The 24,126-nt window shown below is 37.9% G+C and overlaps 1 protein-coding gene across 2 annotated transcripts in view; it reads right to left on the bottom strand.

Moving 5' to 3' along the window:
• Positions 1-10,213: 10,213 nt before the first annotated feature.
• Positions 10,214-24,126, bottom strand: part of GNPTAB (N-acetylglucosamine-1-phosphate transferase subunits alpha and beta) — an 89,887-nt gene continuing 75,974 nt past the window's right edge. For both annotated transcript variants that reach the window (XM_037846669.1, XM_037846670.1), the window contains 5 exons: positions 22,068-22,153; positions 21,746-21,844; positions 17,521-17,688; positions 13,571-13,661; positions 10,214-11,626 (listed from right to left, as the gene is read on the bottom strand). In XM_037846669.1, coding sequence (XP_037702597.1) covers positions 11,549-11,626; positions 13,571-13,661; positions 17,521-17,688; positions 21,746-21,844; positions 22,068-22,153 — 522 coding nt within the window. In that variant the 3' untranslated portion in view covers positions 10,214-11,548. The remainder of the gene's footprint in view (positions 11,627-13,570; positions 13,662-17,520; positions 17,689-21,745; positions 21,845-22,067; positions 22,154-24,126) is intronic.

Below are 24,126 nucleotides of genomic sequence, written 5' to 3'. Positions count from 1 at the left end.
GATACCATGAGGAACAGAAATGGTCATTCCCACCAATCCCTGAACAAAACAAATGATGATTACTTTAAGTCACCAAATTTGTCATGGAACAATAGATAACTGGAACACTTCTCTTGTACTGAGAAGGATGTGTTAAAGTCTCCTGTTATTAGTGGTTGTCTGTTTCTCCTTACATGTCCTACAGTTTCTGTTTAATACTTTTCATAGTGCCCCTTCATCTCCTTTTTTCTTACTTAGTACTGAGGCCCTAAATTGTGGGTTTCTTCCAAATATACTTTTGTCTCCTTCAGACAGGCATTAAGGAGCACAAATGACCAGGGATACTTTTCAAGGGTACAGGCTTAATGTGGGAAACCCATTTCCTGCAGTGGACCTAAAAGCTTATTCTCTTAGCCCAGCACTGGTATCAGCAATATTTGCTTTCTTGTTTGCTTACTGCCTACTGTCCTTGCTTCAGCTTTTATTTTTCCCCTTAGAGAGTTCCCTTATTTTCTGCAAGCTCAGAAATGCATTTAAAGGTATGCGGTTCCTCAGGGCCTTCACAAAATGTTCAGTCTATTTGTGTAAGATACAAGGACCTTTTAGCCTCTTACATTATTTAACTCCTCTTTGCTCCTTTCTATTCTGAGCTTCTTACAGTTTCTCCAATCGTGCCACTGGGCCTTTTGACAGCTCAACTCTGTAGTGTACTCAGTTGACCCTCCTTTCTTTGTCTTCCACTCTGTTTTTTGCAGCCTTTCTTTACACTCCACACTTTTAGAATAATCTGTTTACCAAAGAGAATTTACTATTCTTCCTCACTTTGACCAGGCTGGAAAACTGAGTGATTCTGACCAAGCAGATTTAGAATTTAGAATTAAATTGATCACTTTTTACCCACAAATAAGAACATTTGTGTATATTTTATTGCCCTTTGATGATGCAGAATTAATTATCATAATAACCCACTGGACAGGAATTGGTGTAAACTCATTTTATAATTTAAGAAACTGTGGATCAAAGAGGACAAATATTTACTCATGATCACAAAGCCACATAGAAGAGCTAGGCTAGAACTTTGGTATTTTGACTTAATTGCTCTACCACCCCATTCACATGTCACTGTTTTGTATTACTTTATTGCCCTTGAAATAAAACACATCTTCACCTATGAATAATGATCTCTAGTAGTGTCTGGGCCTTCCAATACTAAAGAAAATATTTTGTAGAGCATTGACTGTAGACATGAAAGCCCTTGATAAAGGTGTTGTTTCAATGTAAATTTCAAAATGAATTAATAAAGGAAAGCAGCGTCTTTACATTTGAGAATGCAACTAAAAGGCTGAAACAATAAACCCATTGAAGAGTTCAAGACTAGGACAGATGAAAAGAAAACAGAGCCCAGCCTCTCTACAGCAAAACTCAAACAATAATGTGCATCATAATTTTCTGGAAGATTCTGATTCTTTGGGTCTGGCATGAGGACAGAAGTGCACCCACAGAAGATTCTGCTATAGGTGGTCATTGGGCCATACAGGTGTAATTAATAAAAATAATCTGAGCTAAGTGTTGTGGCGGGTCCTGTATTTGCCTAACCATTCTATCCTTCACCCCTTCACCCTTACTAACAGAACCTTGGCTCTCTTGCAGCTAGGGTTGGCCATGTGACCTACACTGACAACTGGTGCTGGCAATATGACCCAGCAGAAGTCACAGGTGACCTTCTTTTGGGAAACCTTTTTGAACTGGACAAACGCCACTGGCAACCTCCTTTTGACCTGTCCCTTCGTCCTGCCTGCAGCATAGATGTGATTATTGTTACCATAGAGACAAAAGCCACATATGTAGTATGTGAGAGCAAGAAAAAAGAACCTGGTTCTTTGAGTTGTGGTACCAGCCCTGGATTGCCTCTTCCTAGTGCTTCTTACCTGAAAAAAATAAACTTCGTATTTGTTTAAGCCACTATTTGAGATGCAGCCAGATACAATTCTCAATGATGTAGTAGTGCATAACTAAAATTTACTTTTTACCCAGCTTGCATTAAATTATTTCTGTAACAAATGAACTGAAACATGTATAAAGACTCAAAACAAAAAGTTCATTTCTCCTGTTAAAGAATTGGGCAAGTGACCAGGTGCTCAGAGCAGCCTTTATCTGTGTTATCATTCAGGGACTCAGGCTAATGGAAACTCTTCCATCTTCAACATGTGGCTTGCAAGGTTGCCCCACATAGCTAGAAAGAGAAAAGAGCATGGAGGAGAACCAGGTAGCAGATTTTTATGGGTTAGACCTAGAAGTAGCACACATCATTTCTGCTCACATTCCATTGACTTGAACTCAGTTACATGGTCACACCTAACAGCAATGAAAGCTAGGAAATGTTGCCTAGTTGAGGGCCTGGGAGGAGGAGAATAAGGAATTAGATGAGTAGCTAGCAGTCTCTGCTTCTTACCCCTCTCCAAAAAGAATTTTAGAAGTTAAGTAAAATGTTATTTAAGGAGAATCTCATAAAAATGGTCTAAGTATGAAATGAAAATCTAGCATGAAATGAAAATAGGTTTTGCGTTATTAATGTGAGATCTCAGGCAAATTACTTGACATCTTTATGCCTCAGTTTCTTTATTCACTAACAATGGTGATAACAGTATTTATCTCATAGTATTTTGGGTGAAATTAAGTGAAATGATTCTTTAAAACTCTAAGTAGGCACTCAGTAGCATATAGCAAGTACTCAATAAATATAAGCTATCAGTATTAATAAAAACCTTAATGGGTACTTGTGTCACTATTATACTATTTCCTGAATATCAACCATATGAATGTCTACTAGTTCTAGAAATATTTAATAGCATAAAAAATTAAAATTTTAATCTCAAGAATTAGAATATTTTATTAACAAATGTGGATTCTGAATGGAAACTATAATAGTTCTTTCACATATAATAATTATTTAGAATATATGAAGTGTCACAGGGTATTTTTCAGTCTTTAATGAAGTATTTCTCAAGAAAGATCTAAGAAATCAAACAGCTATTTAAACAAAAGGGAAATCACTTGCACAGTCTGGTTGTAGAGGGACCCTGTGGTAGTCACTGTTCTCATGCTGCAATTGCCTTGAGACCAGTCTTGCATGGGCTATCCTGTCCAATTCTACCTGCAACTGGCGAGGGATGTTTATTTTATTAAAGGTTAGGCAGGATGCCTCCCCGCTACGTGGGATCTGACACCCAGGGGTGTAAATACCCCTGGCAATGTGGAATATGACTCCCAGGGAGGAATCTGGACCTGGCATCGTGGGATGGAGAACATCTTCTTGACCAAAAAGGGGATGTGAAAGGAAATGAAATAAGCTTCAGTGGCTGAGTTTCCAAAAGGAGCCGAGAGGTCGCTCTGGTGGGCACTCTTACACACAATATAGATAACTCTTTTTATGTTCTAATGAATTGGAATAGCTAGCAGTAAATACCTGAAACTATCAAACTACAACCCAGAATTCCTGAATCTTGAAGATGATTGTATAAAAATGTTGGTTATGAGGGGTGACAATGTGACTGGGAAAGCCATGTGGATCACACTCCCCTTTGTCCAGTGTATGGATGGATGAGTAGAAAAACGGGGGCAAAAAAAAAAAAAAGCACCCAGTGTTCTTTTTTACTTTAATTGTTCTTTTTCACTTTAATTTTTATTCTCATTACTTTTGTATGCGTGATAATGAAAATGTTCAAAAATTAATTTTGGTGACGGACACACAAATATGGTGGTACTGTGAACAATTGATTGTATGCTTTGTATGACTGCATGGCATGTGAATATATCTCAATAAAATTGAATTATTTAAAAAAAACATAAAAAATAAAAAAAATAAAAAGTTAGGCAGGATGACACTTTGCCCATTACACAGAAAAACCACCCACATATCCCCTTTAACCAGCATTCTTTCCTCCCAACACTCCATAGGAGAGGCTTGCTTACCTCCCCCCTATACCTTTCCTCTGTTTTTTCTCCTTTCCATTATGCAGATCTTCCCTTTTGAGTCTGTCTATCATTTTCTTAGGTAAATGACATTCTGTGTTTTGTCCCCACCCAGACCCCTGGCTCATCAAAAGAAAGGAACCTCCCTAGAAGATGTGAAAGGGACATTTTACATAACTAATTGTTATTTTTGCCATCACATTTAAAGGGAATCAAAGCATAATTTGCAAAGCTCATCTTCTAGGAAGATGTCTCAAGCAGCCTCGTCATCTATGACTTGGTCCTCCCTGTTCATTCACTGAACACTTTAATGTCTGCCGCAGGTTTCTCACCCTAATTCCTGCTCTCATCCTCTGGCCTCTCTATACATTCATTGAGGTCTTCATCCAAAATGACCTGCCCCTGCACTCCATTCAAAGTCTCTCAAATCCTGTGGCCACATCTGAAGCTGCTCCACCTTCAGACTCTCTCCTCAGACACCCTGCTAACCACTACCTCTTATCTTTCCAGCTCACTTAGTCATCTGTTCCCACTATAACCATTTGCCAACCTCAACAGGGCTTCTAATCCATTGACTTTTTTACTTTTCCTTTATTCATTGGCCTCCTCCTGTCTTCTTAGATTCAAAGGCCATCATTTCAGTCAGTCACTGTCTCAGCAAAAAACCCCTGTGCTTTCACTGCATTTGTGTGGCAAAATCATGTTTCTGAAAAAAGGCAACTATCTTCTTCTGTGCCTGGCCCTGCTCCTGTGCCTCTGGGGAAATTTGCGAGACTTTAAATTTATGATTACAGCAGCAATTGGACCATCAACATGGCTCCATATTTTCCTATTTCCCTCTGGGGAATCTCCCCAATTTCACAACTTTCAACTCTGCTTCCTCTCCTCACAACTCCCCCATCACACTCAGCATTGGACCCTCTTCCTATTGTTTTAAGAAAATAGTTCAGAATGAGACTCCCCAAACTTCTGCCATCAATTCTACAACCTACCCACATCTGTGCCCATCCTTTTCTCCTGTTGGACTAGGGAAGATGTCCTTCCTCCTGTGTTCTGGGTTCCATGGCCTCGACTTCTAGGAACATTGCATTACCCATTATTTGTCTCTCTCCTGTATCTTTAGCCTCTCTTTCTCTGCTCCATCCCTCCCATTAACAAACCCTCAAATCTCTCACAACTTAACAAAAACAAAAAAAAATCCTAGGCCTCATTTCCAACCAAACCACAGCCCCCTTATCTCCTCCCCTTAGTGGTCAAAGTTCTTCAAAGAACTGTTGATGCTTGTTGCCTCGATTTCCGCACCTCCTATGGCTTCTGTAATCCACCTGAAACCAACTTCAGCCCCAGAACTCTTACAAAATGGTTCTTGCTCTGAAGTCACCAGTGACCTCTATGTGGCTAAATCAAATGGACATTCTCCTGTCCTTATCCCACTTGATTCTCAGCAGCACTCATCACTGTCTACCACTTTTTCTTTTTTCTTCCTTCTCCTTCTGTCTCCCTTTGGCTTCTATAACTACACATTCTCCTGTTATCTTCTTATCTTTCTGGCAACTTCTCAGTGTCTTTCCTAGCTCTTCCTTCTTCAGTGGACCCATACATGTTAGAGTTCACCAGGACTTGGTTTTACTCCATTCTCCTCTTGAGTTATACTCTTTTTCTAAATGCTTTCATATATGCACATGGTTTCAATTTCCATTTACATCAGAGTTCCTCAAAATGCGGTTAATGAACCAGCCTGTATCAACATTACAGAGGAATGAAATGTTAAAATGCAGATTCCTTAGCCCTCTCCCAGGCCTACTGAATCAACCCTGTAGGTGGAAAATGAGAATCTGCATTTTAAATAAATTCTCCAGGTTATTCTCATACCCACTGTGCCAGTTTGGATATATTATGCCCCCCAGAAAAGCCATATTCTTTAATGCAATCTTGTAGGGGCACACTGATTAGTCTGTTGATTACAGTGGAACCTCTGATTTAATTATTTCCATAGAGGTGTGAATCCCGCCCATCCAAGGTGGGTCTTGATTACTTAAGAGAGCTCCAGAGCCAACACAGATGCTGACACTTGGAGATGTCTGGAGAAGCTAAGAGATGAAGCCCAGAGTTTGCCCAAGAGGAGCTAAGAGAGGTCCTCCACCTGCTTAGAAAGAAACACCCTGGGAGAAAGAAGCAAGGATGCAGAGGAGCTGAGAGAGAGGAGCAAAGACAGACACCCAGAGACATTTTGGAGGCCATTTTGAAACACAACCCAGGAGCAAAGGAACAGCAAACGTCAGCCATGTGCCTTCCCAGCTGACAGAGGTGCTCCGGTCACCACTGGCTGCTCTTTAGTGAAGGTATCCTTTTGTTGATGCCTTAGTTTGGATACTTCTGTGGCCTCAGAACTGTAAATCTGTAACCTAATAAATCCCCTTTATAAAAGCCAATTAAAAAAAAAAAGAAAAAGGAATAAAGATATTTTAAAAAGCCAATCCATTTCTGGTATTTTGCATAAAGGCAGCATTAGCAAACCAGAGCAACCACTGAAGTCTGGAACCACTCTGTCGAGACTGCCCATGTAATAGTGACAGCTCGACTTCTCCATCTAGTGGCTTCCTAGCACCATTGCTTTCTTTTCTCAAATACAGTCAATGGATGTTAGGAAACTATTAAAAATGTGAAAAACAGGAAAGAAATAAGGAACAAGGTTATAATCAAGATTGAATTATGTCATCTTTTGACTTTTCTAGCTCCAAATTAAACTTGTCTATATTAAAGTTTTAAGTGTAAATCAATTATATAACATAGGAATTTAGATGACTACTATCTCTGGTTCATCACAAGATTCTGATTTTCTTACTATGATACCAAGGGTATTTTAGTGAATTTTCAAAGCTATCCTTCCAGAGGTTCATTAATAAAGAGCATTCTCCCTCCCATACACACACACACACACACACACACACGGAGAAGTTGTAAGTTTACCAAAAAAAAACATGCAGAAAATACAGTTCCCATATACCACCCTAGTACATTTGTTACAACTGAAGAAAGAACATCTAACTGTTCTTTTAACTAGGGTCCATGATTTACATTATGATTCACTGTGTTGTACAGTCCTATGTTATTTTTAATTTTTATTCTAGCAACATATATATCATCTAAAATTTCCTCTTTTAACCACGTTCAAATATATAATTCAGTGCTGTTACCCACTAATAATATGGGTCATTGTGAGTTTACCTATATTTTATTTTTAAATTTTTGTTTGAATTATAAAAGTAATAAATCTTTACCGTAAAACAAGAAAATACAGCCAATTTCTGAGAGAAATGAAATTTGCCCCTAATTCCACTACCCAGAGATGATACACAATTTTCAATTTAGGGTATTATTTCTGTCAATCATGTGTGTGTGTGTGTGTGTGTGTGTGTGTGAATTTCCTCCTAAATCATGTTTTAAATTATTTTTAATTGTGGTAAAATATGCAAAACATAAAAATCATTTTAACCATTTTAAGCAGACAATTCTTTGACAGTAACTGCATTGACAATGCTGTGTAACTGTCACCACTATTTCCAGACTATTTTCATCAGCCCAAACCAAAACTCATACTCATTTAGCAGCAACTCCCCATTTCCCCTCCTCCCACTCCTGGAGTGACCTACAGCCATCAGCAAGCAGGCAGAAATGATGTGTGCTACTCCAGGCCTGCTCTCTTTCCTCAAGAGGGCAGCAAGGCACAAGATGGAAGGAGCCTGGGACCCTGAATGGCATGTGGAAGATCACCTAATCAGGAACTCTGGCACTGGACTGTGATGCGAACAAAAAATAATTTTTTATTGTGTTAAGCCATTGAGACTTTGTGGCTTATCTGATATAGCAGCTAGTATCATTTATCTTAACCAGCAAAAAGTTCAATGACCGTTCTTCATTTATCACCTTCTGACCCTTCTTTTGATATTGTTAATCAATAAAAAAATTTTTAAACCCTGAAACATTTTCTCCTCTGGCCACCAAAACACCCTTCTTTTATTCTTCCTAATTCTTTGATAGTTATTTGTCTTTCCACTGTCACCTTTGTCTTTTTACTGTCCACCTTTCTACCTCTCAAAGGTGCTCCCAAAGTCCTGTTTAAGAACTTCTCCCTACTCCACCCCCACTGACTCAGTGCACAAAATATCATCCATCACCTTACATGGGTGACTCCCAAACCTCATCTAGCTTCTCAACCAGAGTTTTTGATTGTCACCTGCCTGGCCAATACCATAAACTAAATATGTTTAAAAGAAAACAACTCATCTTTGCCCTGAACCCAGTAAAAACAGGCTTCTTATCAGGACCCTGGTTTGAAAAATCAACTGAAACAGACATTTTTCAGGTAACTGGAAAAATCTGATTATGGACTGGATATTAGATGATAATGAATTAAGTTTGTTAAGTGTAGGAATGACATTGTGCCTGTAAAAAAATTCACATTTTTAAGAGATGATTAAGTCTGTAGGGGTGAAATGACATGAAGTCTGGGATTTTCTATAAAATATATCAACAACAAAAAAATTAAAAGGCTAGAGCAAAAAATGTGGAAAAATCTTGATAATGGTTGAACAGATGGGAATTCACTGTGTTAGTCTCTCTACTTTTTTGTATGTTTGAAAATTTTCATTACAACCTTATGATTTTTTTTCTTTTATCATTTCAACCTTTTTTAAAGAAAGAAAGATCTATTGAAATTATAATTCAGAATGCAGTTTCTCTTTTTGTTCCTGCTTAGGTGGTGGATTGCACTGATTTTTAAATGTTGGACCAAACTTGCATTCCTGGAGCCGACCCAGCTTTGATCATAAAGTGTTGTCCTTTGGGGAATAAGCACTGGATTTGGCTTCCTAGTGCTCACTTCGGGGTTTTTGAGGTAGACTGGCCCATGGTTTTCCTTTCTTGTGTTATCTAAGCCAGGCTGCATTGTCAGAGCTGTATTGACCTTATGGAATGAGTTAGATAGTATTCATCTTCTTTTTTTCTCTCTGGAGAAGTTTGTGCGGGATTGGTGCTGTTTCCTCCTTAAATGTTTTGATCAGAATAGTGATTACATTTACTTTTAGATCCTTGATCTGCTGGTCATGATTTGTATACTTTTTGGTATATGCAGAAATAATTTAAACATAAGCATTTTTTTGAAGAAATAAAGTAGGCAAAAATAATTTTTAAATTAGAATATGTGTTACTTTCTTAGCTAATGGCAAACATACTCATGTGACCCAAACAACTAGGCCAGAAACCTTCCCCCCTGGCCTGGCTAACAATCTTGTGCAAAAACTTTCATCATCACCATTATCATCACCATTGACGTTTAACAGGCAGGACTACTTGCCAGGCACTGTGCCAAGTGCATTACATATGTCATTTACTTTAATCAATAAGCCTATGAGGTAGATCAGTATTACCACCCACATTTCAGAAGAATGTGCTGAAGCGTAACAAGTGTGCAGGATCCAGGACCTGAATCCCAGCCCTGCCTGCAGAGAGCATGCTCTTCACCCACACGTGCACTATCTGGTGGGGAGGAGAAAGAGAGACAGGCAGCCTGTGCTTCAATCTCACCTCTGGCTCTAAAAGGCCGTGAGAACCTTGACAAATCACATAATCTTTCTGGCCTTGGTTGACTCATTGAAAAAATGCAAGGTTTCCCAGACAGTAGTTTTCAAAATATGCCTGTGAGCCCTGGGAGTTATAAGGTGCTGCCTTCAGGGTCAGGCAGGTTGAGAGACTCTCCTTCTGTACTATATTCTGGACTTCTATTGGATTTCATTTGAACTAATCATTCCAGGGCTTTAAAATTTTTGAAGACCATTAGACTTCTGAGGTTCCTCTGTTATAAACGTCTATGAAGTCTATTGTCTATCCCATAAGCTCTTAATTAGGTGAGGACCATGTTCATCTAACCACAGAAATCTGCATCACACCCAAACATTCATTTCACTGTGGCCTTTCTAAAATAAATTCTCTACTTCTAAATGATATCTAAATGTACAACTAAATTTTACCATATGATAAATCCCATTTAGAGTCTAATTTTCCACCTGTAAAACAATCTCCAACATTATATAATACTATCCTCTCCTTGCACTGCTTTCCACTTATTTTAGTAGTGTTCAGCACAGACTACTAAAGTCTTAAGTTATCTTTTATAGAACCTTACACACTGTATAGGCACTCAGGTAATTGCTGAATCTGAATAACAATAAACTAACTACTCAAAGATTTAAAACTCAAAGCATCAGACAAAATGTAACTTTTTATGAGACTTCAATTGTTGAAATACAGAACTCTTATAGCACATCCACAATATTTACATTTCAAATTCTTTTTACAATAAAATATTTATGCCATTTTGAATGAATACTGTTGAGATCATGATCTGAAATACTTGTTGGAGAGTTCAAAAAGGACTCATGGAATCTCGCCTCCACAAATCCACTGTATACTGACATAAAATATGGCTAAATGGCAAGGATGATCCATACATAAAAATGCTAATTCTCTATATGAGCGGTCAGCAAACTGTGGCCCATTGGCGAATCTGGCTGGTGGCCTGTTTTTGTACAACTGTAAGCTAAACATGGTTTTTATATTTTTAAATGGTTGTAAAAAAAAAAAAAAAAGACAAAGACACAGATGTGTCCTGTAAGCCTAAAATATTTAGTATCTGGCCATTTACAGGTAAAGTGTGCTGACCCCTGCTCTATACAATAGCTATTGAAATTTATGGTGAGTATTAAATAAGACAACACTATAATGTGCCAGTACCATTAGCACTACTCATTTCTAAAATGAGGCACTTCTGTTTGAATATATACATTTCTAAAACATAATTACATCTGATAAGCAGCACAGCTACTAAACTTTAGCCCTTTGTGATTATGCCTCCACATGAAGTCACAGAATTCTTAGGGGCTGAAGTAAACCACCACAAAGTATTTCAGATGTCAGTCACTAAACTCCTTGGCAGTTCGATACCACTCACTGTCTTAAAATTCATAATTTAGATATTGCCAATTGAAAGTGATTTTGCTGCATAATTTAAATAACATTTATAAAAACATGTTTAGACACCCCAATTCATTCTTCTTGGAAGCAAGAATAACTAATTAACTTAGTAGCTACTTATTTTTAAAACAGGAAATGGAAAAATAAAAAAATAGTGAAAGCTCAGCAATCACTTTTGGAAAGCAAAGACTGGGGAGTCTTAGCAGTTGCTTCCAAACTGGGTCTCGGCTTTTCCTATTAAAGTTCATTTGTAAGGATTGCTATGGAAATTGACAGCTGTTCTCATCAGCAAGTCTTTCGATAAAAAAAGGACAGGTCCACGAGCAAATGCTTTAAAAGTAAAACCAGTTCAGAGTTGTTCAGCACACAAGTTTTCAGTATATGGGTCTTTAAATGATTCCTGGTCAGCAGTCTCTGCTCAAGCTACAAAATAAGTATGGTACTATACATTTTTCCTTCTTCAGGCCAAGCTGGCTAAGTATTACATCATAAGGACATCTTTGTGACACCAAGTTTTAAAATGCTCAGTAAATGCTGAGGTAGACGATTTTCAAACGAAGATCTTCTATACCCTGATTCGATCGGGACTAGCTTCTTTGAGTATTCTCCTTCTGGGAAATATCTTCCGCTTAAGTGCAATTAACTAAACAATGAAAGACAAGAAATAAATTTTAATTCTCCAAATTGACAAAAGTGTTTAAGTACATCAAACCTTCTTTCTGAGAGTGATATTGCCTTAAGCATTTCTGCAGTCTTATACATAAAAAATGGACACAAATTCTCCATTAGCCGCCCTCCCCCAAATACTAATTTTGTCTGCCTTTGTAGAGTCAGTATGCCTAGATATGTGTCCATGACAGACCCAAAAGATTTAAAATTATTTTAGCCCAAGCATTATTTCTTCTAAGACCTTTAACTACAGATTTTTACAATCATTACCAAGCATATTTATTTTGAAGTAGATGTCTGTCAAATCCTTCTACTGGAAGAAAACTGCCTCTGTTTAGACATTAAAGCACTGTCTTTGGATTTGAAAAGGACAACAAATTTAAAATAGGATCCTTAAAAAAAAACTGTATTAAAAATCCTATCAGCATTTTTCCTTACTTAACTGTAGTAGCAGTCATTTAAAATTACAGGCAATATCCATCATATGAATGGGCTGTAATATAAAAGTTCATTTGTGAATTATAGCTTAGAACGTGGATACTTTTTTTTCCCTCATAGAAATAGTTTACCACAATACATCTTAAATAGAAAACCTAACTACCATTATATAATAAAGTTTTAATGAGGAAAAAAAAAAAAATGTTCTTTATGGTTTCAATGTGGGACGCTGATTATTCATCTTGCCTGTGTGGCAGGAGTAAGGAACTTGATTTGAGTACACAGTGCCGGTCCTCCTCCCTCTCGGGTTCCCTGTTCTTTGCCCTGTTCTTTGCTGGCATAAATGATAGGGATGAAAGAAGGACCCTCGTGTCCCCTTTCCATTGCCACCAGCTGCTCCTTTTAGCCAGGGCCCCTCTCCTTCCCATCCCAGGCCAGCACACAACAGACTCACAGCTTCCTCAGTGGGCTCCTGTGCTAAAAGCAGGTACACACTCTTTTTTGAGATTTTTTTCCTAAGAGTTTTACTAGCCAAGAACAATGGTTAACAAATATCATGAATATGACTTATAGTCCCTTGAAGGGTTGAATTTGAAGGTTTAGCTGCAGTCTTACTTGCCCAATCTTCATTTCCTGAATTTCCTTCGTATCTGTAGTAGGAAGCCCAGTCTCTATCCTAAAACTCACAGTACTTACACCTCCTCTTCCTTCTCAGTGTAAGTTTTATGACTCCTCTCTGTGACAGGTAGAAAAGCTCCACTCAACACTTAACTCAGTTGGCACTGGAGACGAAGTTTGTTGGCCGTGTAAAAGTTCGGTCTGCCTAGACCCTCCTCGTTTCCCTCTTACTTCAACCCTTTTCTTCAGATCATTTCACCCCTGCAGCCTAATGAGAGATTCTCTTATCCCTTTCTTTTTTCCTTACAAATCTTCCTCTGGTCAACTCAAGCTGTCTCCCTGCTTCTGGCCCCTCCCCTCAGGAAGGTAGTAGGGCAGAGCAGCTGACACTGAGAGGAGGAAGGGGACTCCCCAGCAATTCATAGGAAATGTGAGTGAGACTATCTGTGTGCACTAGACAGATAGGTGTGAGGGCTGAAGATAAAACAGCTGTCATTTTTAGAAAGGTCAAAAGAAGTAAAATTGAAGACTCATAAAAAACTGGTATCAGAAGATTCTAGTTGCTTTTTGTATGTGAAAAATACTCAGAGCTTTTTAGTTTTGGCTTAAAGCCTGCAATTTAATCTAATGTGTTCCAGGTAAAAAGAATTATGGTAATAGATTTGGAAGATAAATTAATAAAGGGCTGTGTGTCTGCTACCTGAATATTATGAAATATTTTTGACATATTGACATAATGAGATGTAAGATAACAGAAAAATTAAGATTTTCTGTTGTGAATGTGTATGATTTTCTAAAATAATCAAATGCTAATGTACCAAGAGATACTGTTTAATATCCATATAAAATATATAAAGCTTACCTGTTCAGCAAAAAAAGAGAATACAGTAAACATAATCAATGTGGCTAGTATACAATGGGTCCAAAATTTCAATTTATCTCGATACATCCTCCTGTTAGGGAGAGAAGAAAGCAAACATATATCTCCAAGTATGGTTTCACTGTCATTAGTTATAGTTCTTTATACACTAGTTTTAAAAAAACTATATTGTAAAAGACAAAAACATTCTTTGGAGGCAATTCGAAAATGTTAACTCAATATATATTTGCAAAATGAATTCAGAGTTTTCATTATATCATAGTAAATTTCATAACTCAATTAGTAAAAGTTAACAAGCAGAGAGGATCTTAAAAGAAAATTACTGCTAGCACATAAAACCACTTTTATTCATTTTTATTTTTTCATTCATATTCCTTTATTCCTTCATGTAGTCACTTAGTAAACACTGTGGATACGGAGAGATGAACAAGATAAGGTTCATGCTCTAAAAAGTTTACAAACCTGCGAGAGTCACTGACATGCAGACAACTAACCATCACATAAGATGGACAGAAACATGGATTACAAAAAACAAAGTCTTGTGAAAAACTTAGAGCAATGAGCAAAGCACCAAAGAGATGGTGACATTTCATTTAAGCAGTAAAGTGGAGAGGGAAGTATTTGTCTGAGAATAGGAATGAGCATCAGCAGAGAGAGTCAAGCTGAGTCCTGAAAAACTGAAGCAAATTCAGCCGGTAAGTGTCAGGTGAGAGCAAAGCCATGGAAAAGCAGGTGGTGTGAACGACAGTTCTTGGAAAATCACAATCAGGGTAAAAATGGTGGCCACTCTAAGGACAGATGGAGAAGTGAGTGGCCATAAGCAGGCCATCTGGTTAGTCCAGGCATTAGGAAAAATGAGGGGCTAAACTAGGGCACTACAAATGAAAAGAAACAAGTAACAGGAGAGACATCCTGAGAGTACAATTAATTGGACTTGGAGACTATAAGACACTGGGGATAAACACAGAGATTACTGCAAAGTTTCCTCATCTGTAATTAGGAAATAATGAATAATTTATTAAGAAGATTAAATAAAAATGCTTAGCAGAAGGCTGGGAAAAGATACTAGTAACTACCAAATTCAGATCTCAGTTCTGAATTCCAGATTCTCATCTACAACTGTTTGATGGTGGGTTTCTTTACCTCAAGTCACGTGTTCAAAATGGTGCTGTCCCGTACACTGTTCTTCCTCCTGCATTTCCCGAGTTCACTAATAGGATCACAATCAGCTCTGCCAATTCTACCATCTACAGTGTCATTCAGAATCTACATGTAATTTAAAGAGCTACTGAGCCCCGGGCTATAACACAGCTAAACTGTTGCCTCAGCAATCAGAGAACTATATATAGTGGTTTTTTTATACACACACACACACACACACACACACTAGCTGGAGATGTGCCAAGCTTCCCTCAATCACCCATCCAGTAGGCACCTACTATGTACCATGTGCTAGGGAGGCACTGTGGACACAGAAATGGCTTAGACACCATCTTTTGTCTACCAGGAGAGAAAAATACAACCAGATACACTGCTGTAAGTGCTGTGCCCAAGGAAGGAACAGAGTTTTGCGGGAAAAGGAACAAATCAATGCAGGAAACCAGGCAAGACAACAGGAGACTCAAGAACACGAGGTCATGAAAGTAAAGAAATCACTCCTGCTAACAGAATTGGCTGCTACCTCCTGTGTTCCCAGGACACTGAATTCTACCACAGCATTCAGATTCCATGTCACTATCATTTGTTTGGGATCTGTCTCCCAGTACAGGACAGGAGTGCCGCAGAGCCTGACATCATATCTTTCATCTTTGTGTTCCTAGCTCCTGGCATACGGGAGAAGGTAAGGGGTCAAAAGACTTTCTAAAATATGGAAATATTAAACTTCCCCACCTGGGGAATTCCTGATATTCTCGCAAGCATTAGGGACTCCCAATTTAATAAGTCAAGCCCTCGATCTTGGAACTTGCCCTTAAGAAACTTACTCCTGCAAAGGAGAAGCTAAGCCTACTTATAATTATGCCTAAGAGCCACCCCCAGAAAACCTCTTGTTGTTCAGATGGGCCTCTCTCTCACAGCCAACTCTGCAAATAAACTCACTACCTGCCCCCCTACATGGGACATGACTCCTAGGGATGAGCCTGGCCCTAGCATCATGGAGTTAAGAATCCCTTCTTGACCAAAACGGGGAGAAGAAATTAAACAAAATCAACTTTCAGTGGCTGAGAGATTTCAAATACAGTCGAGGTCATTCTGGAGGTTACTCTTATGCATTATCTAGATATTTCTTCTTAGTTTGTAGTGTATTAGAATAGCTAGAAGGTAATACCTGAATCTGTTGTACTGTAATCCAGTAGACTTGATTCTTGATGATAACTGTATAACTATATAGGTTTATTATGGGACCATGTGATTGTGAAAACCTTGTGACTGGCACTCCCTTTATCCAATGTATGGGCAGATGAATAATAAAATAAAGACAAAAAATAAATAAATAATAGGGGGAGATAAGGGTATGGGGCATATTGAGTGTTCTTTTTTATTTTTTTCTTTATTTTGGAGTAATGAAAATGTTCTAAAATCGATTGTGGCAATGAATGCACAACTATATGATGATACTGTGAGCCACTGACTGTATTCTTTGGATGGATTTTATATGGCGTGTGAATATATCTCAATAAAACCACATTTTAAAAAAAGCTTTCTAAATTGAAAGACAAAAATTATCTTTAAAATTGTATATTTGCAATGGCAGTAGAGCAAAACATGAAGAAAAATTATTAAGCAGCTTTCATATATAGCAGGATATGCAGAGGGTTGGGAATCAGCTACTTCACCCTGAGCAAATTACAGAACTTCTATGACCATGTTCTTATCTGCAGTATGATGATAACAAAAGCTTTCACTGTAAAGAGCCCATCAGTGTCTAGCACATAGTATGCACTCAAGAAACAGGGCAGATAACCCTGATGCAGAGATAACAATGAATAGGACTCAGCAGATACACTGCTTTATCACAACACAACTGCAACAGCTGCCCTGGCTGATGTCCCTATAGGCAAGGAGCACCACGTTTTCTAAGTTAATCAGACTTAAAACCTAAGTCAACTTGGGGTTCTCATCTCCCTTATATCTGGCATTTATTAAGTTGCCAAGCTCCAACTGTGGTTCCTTTGTAACAGCTTGCTCTTTTTTTCAATTCCCATAACCCTAGTTTAAAATAGGACTTATGGCGTGTCCAGATTATTCCAACATCAAAAAATGTTATCCCTGCCTCTAGTCTTCACTTGTGTTCATCCTTCACAACTCGATCAGATAACTTGGATGCGAAACAAGCAAATGTGAATCCTTGACTCATTATCTACGAAGGTTCTCGGTGGCTAAAAAGGGTAAATTAACAGTTTGGTAGTCTGGTTGTCAAATGGCTCCCAATCCCTCCCCAGGCTTATCTCCCACTATTTCAGTACATGAAATCTCTAACTGAGCCAGGCTATTCCCTAACCTCCCCTCTTCCCCCCGCAACCTGATCATTCTCACCATCAAACCTTTGCTCAATATTCATATCTCACCACCTTCCGAAATTCTGCCTTCGGGACTTAGCTTGATTCCATTTTCCTCAAAGCCCTTGACTACCAGCTCAGTCCATTCTGACTTCTCACACCTTTTATTCTGTACTAAACAACATGCTCCTCTGTACTGGTACTCCCCTTCACCTAAACACTGGTCAACGAATAGTTGAATAAATGAATAAAGTTCCAACTAAACTGAAAGATCCCCAGTTATATATCTTTTCAAATCTCTTAAAATTTCAAGAAGTGTCTTTTACATAATAAGCACAATAAAAATGTTCGCTGTAGTTTTGCAAAGAGCAAATATTAATACACCAAAGGAATTTTACCACTCCAATTATATATATATATATTGTATATACTTACCATTCCTGCAGCTCATGCATATGAAGGAAACGGTTCCTATACTCTCTTGGCAGCTCAAATTGGGAAGGCATGGGGAACATGGATTCATAGAAGTCCCTGAGAACAGCCTTCACTGTCTGAGCATCTTTATGATTATGGTCAATATTGTCATTCAGGCAAACAAATTTCCTGAAGTAACAGAGACTCAGAGTTACTGGTTATCATAAGGATGATCCTAACATAAACGAAATAATGCGGATTCCAAATATATTTTAAATGGACCTATGTCCCAAGTTGGGGCATTTATTGATGTGATTCTCTGTGGGCATAGTTTTGTAAAATTGTTCTTTAGAAATTCCTTACCTGTTAGAAAAAAGAGAACTTGATTAGGTAATCTTGAAAGTGCCTTCCAGGTATGTGAGTAAGTTAATTTAATGATTTCCGTTCAACATGCTCCCTAACTAAGTAGTAGTTAACTCACTGGAACATTTTATTAGCAGCCAGGAAAAAAATTCACCAGTACCTAAAACTGAGTTCTAAGAACTGATAGTTATATTACAAAGAATGTTTACATTGAGAATAGAATAGAGATGATGCCTTATAACAACAGATTTTGAGTTTCATGACTTCTACTTAACGTATCTCCAACCAACTTGAGAGATGCTAGAGTTCTAACAAAAAGTAGATTATTGGTGTTGCTTCTTTATTTGTTTTCAGTTCCTTTCAGTTCAAAAGTCATTAAACTGAAGACCCATTAAAATGGTAGACTTGCCACAGTTTAAAAAAAAAAAAATCAAACTTAAATGTGATAAAGGCTTTGATCCAACTACCAATTCACAGGAAACACAAAGAAACAGAAGCACATGTTAAAAACTGGAATACATTCAGAGAAATCCAGAGTGTAGAAAATTTATAGAACATATGATTGGATTTCTTGATATACACAGAAAAATTTTATCATTAAGAAGACTGAGGGGAAAACTTGTTAATTGAAATGAAGAGACTTCATTTGATTTATTCAAAGCAATAAACTTAATATATATATATATATATATACACACACATACACACACACACACACATTCTTATAAAAGGTAAGGAAGGAAATGTGTAAACTGATCAATTAGATATTTGATTATGTTGAGGAATTATTAATTTTTTAGGTGTGATAATGGTATTATGGCTATGTTTTTAAGAGTCATTATACTTTAGAGATATCCTGAAAAATTTACAGATGAAATGATAACAATTGTCCGAGATTTACTTAAAAATAACTGGAAGGTGACGGTGAGGGAGTGGGTTTGTTCAGATGAAATAAGAGCAACAATGAATTGATTCTTGCTGAAGCTGAGTGATGGGTATGTATTCTATCTATTCTCTAAACTTGGGGACTGCTTTAAATTAAAGGATACTAAGGAGATGTGACAACCAAATGGAACGCATGAGCCTGGATTCTTTCCTGGATCAAAAACAGAAAACCAACAGACCAACAGCTATAAAGGGCATTTGAGGGTGTGGAAGCCAAGTGCAGCCTGCTGCCTTTCTCTGGGATGCACAAATAAGCCCTGTGCTCGGGACCAGACGTGTGGCCCTGGCTCTTAGGACTGGATGATAAATATGGGTTGACTCCCTTCTTGGGGCATCTCGGGTAGTGATCTGCCTGGACATTCGTTCCCCTTTTTGCCCTGAGCACACCTAACATTCCCAGACAAAGTATGTAAATTTTATGGCATCTGGCCCTCCCCTGCTATATCTGTTCCCAGCAGGAAGGAGGCAGTGTTTTTCATTTTGTGGCACAAGACAGTGCACAAATGACATCTCCCTGCATTGGCCAGTGGATCTAGATTCACTGGCCACGGGGGACAGACTCCCACTATTGAAGCTGACCTTACTCTGTCTCTTCTCTAAGTGAATAAACATCCCACCCAGAGCCTGTGTGAGTCATGCTTTGCTAATGATTCCAACACCTGCAAACCATGGAGTGGGGTTGGGACCCCAGCACTGTGTTCCTGGTGGCAGGCATTGCTACCCTCCCTGCAGTGAGACTCCCCTCCAATGATCTGGCACATGAGCAGAGTGCCAACAGGGGGCAACTTGGGAAATTTATATCTGGACTGCATATTACATGGTATTAGATTATCAATGCTAAAATTCTTGTATGTATGATAATGGTCTTGTGGTATAAAAGAAAATGTCTTTGTTTTGGGAGAAATGTGTTGAAACAACATTTTTTCAAATGGTTCAGCCAAACATAAAGTATTTGTGTGCATGTGTGTGTGCATGTGCACAAAGACAGATGAAACAAAGACGGCAAAATGTTGACAAATGGAAAATCTAAGCTAAGGAGTTATGGGATTTATTGTACTATTTTTTTTCAATTTTTCCGAAGCTTTGAAATTTTCCAAAATAAAAAATTGGAAAAAATTAAAGAAAAAGTATGAGATGAAGGTTGTGTGTAGATTCTGGGTGGCTGAAGCAGACATTGCTAGGTGCTTGCCAAACACTCACTGCACTCCTCTCTTGTTCCTTTCTAAGAGAACTTCCATTTTGTTTAGTATTTCTCCTTCCCTGACGTGAATCAGAGGAAGGCAACCCCCTTCGCAACCCTAGAGGCAGTCCCTGACTAGTCTAAGCAAATTCCTCCCCTTCCCAGTGACTAGCTTAGGAATGGGTATGTCTGCTGGAAAAGAGAGGAAGAGGCAGTCTCTTTCTGCCTGGAAACATGTCTCTGTCTGCAAGTGACCTCCAGAACTGCTGTCACCTTCTGACACCAGCCTGAGGATGAAGCCAACACACCCAGGAGGACAGAGCTGAGTGGGCCACAGAAAATCAAAACCTGGGTGCTGCCTAGCCCCAGACTTCTTGTTATGAGGGATAAACATCTTCTTAAAGTTTAGGTCAGTTGGGGGGTGGCTGGTCTTCAGCTTTAACTTTACAAGTCCCCATAAAAGTAAAACAAAACAAAACAAACAAGCAAGAAAGAAAAGGGTTTAAAATGATAAAATCTGTTCAGGGACACAGGAAGTGGCTGGGCCTGGTAGACACTACTGGAGAGGCCCAATTCCGCATGCATCTTACCCCAACAGCTTTTCAAACTGGCAGAGAAACATAAAAGTACAGACTTCAACAAAAAGCTGCAAATTCTCACATTATTACTATAGGTCACTAATGACTGAGAGAGTACCTCAAGAGAACGGAAAGAGCAAATGCAAGTATCAAAAAAGACTTCTAAAGCAGACAAGTGATAACAAAATTGGTTCTTAGAAGCTAAAGTTATAAAAAAAAATTAGAATGGGACATTCAGGCAGAGGGAACAGCATGTATAAAAAGAGCTGCAAGCTAGGCAATTAATTATTGTGCCTTATTTCTTGCTTGGCTTACAGAGAGTATTATTTTATAGGACAAAAAGTACTTTACTGAATTACTAAGAACACTAAATAAATATTAAAGACATTTTCATTTTTATCAAAATTCCAATTTCCCCCTCCCAACCAAGAATGGGATTTAAAAAAAAAAATATCATGGCATTAAAATGTCTAGAAATTTTATGTCTCTGATTATTTGTAATAAAAATCATAATTTAAATGAGGCGAAACCAAAGACTTCCAAAGCCATTTGAAAGACTCAGAAATGAAAAATATTCAATTTTATGTGCCAAGGTCTTTTTTTTCCAGGAAACTGATGAAATAACATCTATTTCCCACTAAAGTTCAAAAAGTTCAAACTAGCCAAGGCAACTGAGGGAGCAGGCTGGAAATTTTCAGGTGTTATGTAAACCTCAAAATTTATTCATCCCCAAAGAATGGCTAGAATTTACTAGTCATTTTTACTTTTCACTTTTATGGTAGAATTCTTTTTTTCTTGGAAGCTAATCTAAACTTTATACTGAATTGCTAAAATAAATCTAACAACCTAAACAACTGTTCTGTCAGCCATACCACTTTAGAAACGCTCTCAGAACCCCAGCTCATCTCCCCTCAGATGCAGTATGCCACTTAGCCTCAATGCACAGCTCCTGTCCCCCAACTCTCAGAAGACTGGCTCATTCCTCTACACACAGAACCCTCCTCTCCACCTGCAAGCACCTACCTCTTGGTCCAGCCCCAGCCCAAACATTATCTCCACAGTTAGGTCTTCCATCTTCTCCAAACAAAAATAAGTCACACCCCCTTCTCTGCTGCTACTGCCCTTCATTCACCTTTATTTTCATAATTAAACATAATTTAATTAAACAAAAAATCAGTACCTGGGATTTTTTCTTATGTCATCCAACTGCCCAACCACATGAGAAACATTGGTACGAATCATTTTAAAAGCGATTTCTTCTTCTCCCATGATTTCAAACCTAATTATCAAAACAGATTGCTTCAAATATGTATATGGATATACAACAAACTTCAGTGGACTCAATATCCACAAAATTACTTAATCTTTCAATATTACTAAAGAAAACAATCTCACATAACTTCTAAAAGAATGCTTAATAGATAAAATGTAACATTATGAAAATGCTAGACACTTGTAATTATTCCTAAACTAAATGAAAAGAAAATGTACATACTACTTACCTGTATTTGTTTTTGTCCTTATATGCCTTGTGGATTTTATCAGTTACTGGTTTACAGTTGGTAACTAGACTTTTAGTGACTGGTGGCTGTGGGAAAATACAAGCAGGTCAGACATTATATCAAGGCTAGGACTAGGGTGAGGTGAGTGAGGTACTCATCTCAGGTGCAAAACGTAAGGGGGCACAAAACACTCCAGTAATCAAGATTAATGATATGTTAATGCAATATTTAACAATCAAATTGGCATACTATGGCCCAACAGGGTAGTTGCCTATTTTTGTAAGAATATTTGTTTATTCTAAATCTCATGCTAGAAATCTGACAAAACGCTAAAATATTATTCTGCTAATGAATGAAGATGGAAACATTTCAAAAGAAACTCAATTATCTTGCCCTGCTTTGGGCATATTAAGAGATTTTTAACTGTTGTATATGTATGTATCATCTTTTATTAGTACACTTACGCAAATGCTATGTAAGTGCAGAGGTTTGGAAAGTAAAGTCATACTTTGAACCCAATGTTTACAACAGAAAGGAAACCAGAGGAGGAAAGATAGACGAGTAAAAGGACAGATATGGAAATTAGAGTGTGTGAAAGAGAAGTCTGGAGAGAGAACTAAAAAAAAGACTCTGCCAATAATAAAGCTTCATGGACCTTGGGGTGAAGCTAGTGGTGTCCAAACTTTTAAACACAACTCCTACATCATTCTGAAGACAGCCAAGACCAAAGAGGATTTGGTTAAGAAGAGAGGTTAAGGGGAAATATGGTCTAGGAGCCCAGCACCCTTTCCCCTTTCTTTTTCCTCTAGCCATAGTCTGGGATTGCCCACCAGGAAGATAACAGAAAAAACAAGTCAGAGAGGCCTGGAGCTCATGGATACCTACTGTCCCCTTCACAGAGGATCCCTGGTAACTGACAGAAATGTTAATTTTCTTGACAAATACGTAAGACTTTTTTTTTTTTTTTTTAATTGTAAACCAGATCATCTACCTCTGGAAGATTCAGAGTTGATTGTATTAGCTTTGTTATACTACTCTGTTAACTCCAAATTTGGGGAAAATAGAAGTGTTATCAGTGTTTAAAAAAGTCTTATAATTGACACTGTTCTTTACCCTCTGTAATCTAATTTCTAATTTTTTAAAAAACTTTGATTCTATTCTTGCTGGTGGCAGAGTAAAAACCTACTATGACTACAAACATACCTTTGTAATCATTAAGAAGATTCTTATAAACAACTACTAACATTTATATAATACTCTAGAGTTTACAAAATATTTTTCACAAACCTAAATTACTTTATCCTACTAGATTGTGTTAAAGATCTAGACGAAACTACTGAAACACATTATGAGCTGCTGTTTTGTTTTTAGGCCAGTTTAGTACCAGAGCGCTCCCCTGAACCCACACCCAGAACGAGTCTCAATCCTTGCCCTGTGGATTCCTATCTGCCTACATCACTACAGTGAACTCAGGGCTGACGTAAGAGCTTACTCCTCTATTGATCTCAACTTTACTGATTTTGTAGTTTTAAGTTTCAGAATGTTTAGAGAATGAACTTTTAAGTGGTACATATCTGTATATCATACCCAAGCCAGGTACTAAACTAACCAACATGCATGATCAGCAGTACTTATACGTGGCCGATGTGTTCCGATAGCTGCTGTGCCGATCCTTATCACCAACGGTGGCCGCTTACCACACTGAGTCTCCTCACCAGGGAGCCTGTACCAGGCTCTCTGAGGACAGAGTCTGCGTCTTGCATGCACATGTGAACAATAGCCCTTGAAGTGCAGCAAGGAATGCTAAATGAACAGAAGATTTTCTTCTTTCAGAAATCAGATATTTATCTGATTACTCTTCTCTACATTAATTTTCAAGTGTCCTACCTAGTCAATTACAAATCATTTATATATAGCTTAAAGATTTGTTAGATGATAAATTTTAAAAACTTATTTTATTCTGGTTATGAAGGCAATAGCTATTCACTATAGGAAATATGGAAAATACTAGTATAAAAAAGGAAATTAAATACTACCTGTGATTTAACCTGTCATCATT

Source organism: Choloepus didactylus, chromosome 8 (assembly GCF_015220235.1).
Source record: "Choloepus didactylus isolate mChoDid1 chromosome 8, mChoDid1.pri, whole genome shotgun sequence".
In the NCBI taxonomy this organism is placed as follows: Eukaryota; Metazoa; Chordata; class Mammalia; order Pilosa; family Megalonychidae; genus Choloepus; species Choloepus didactylus.
This window is presented reverse-complemented; position numbering and strand designations above follow the sequence as displayed.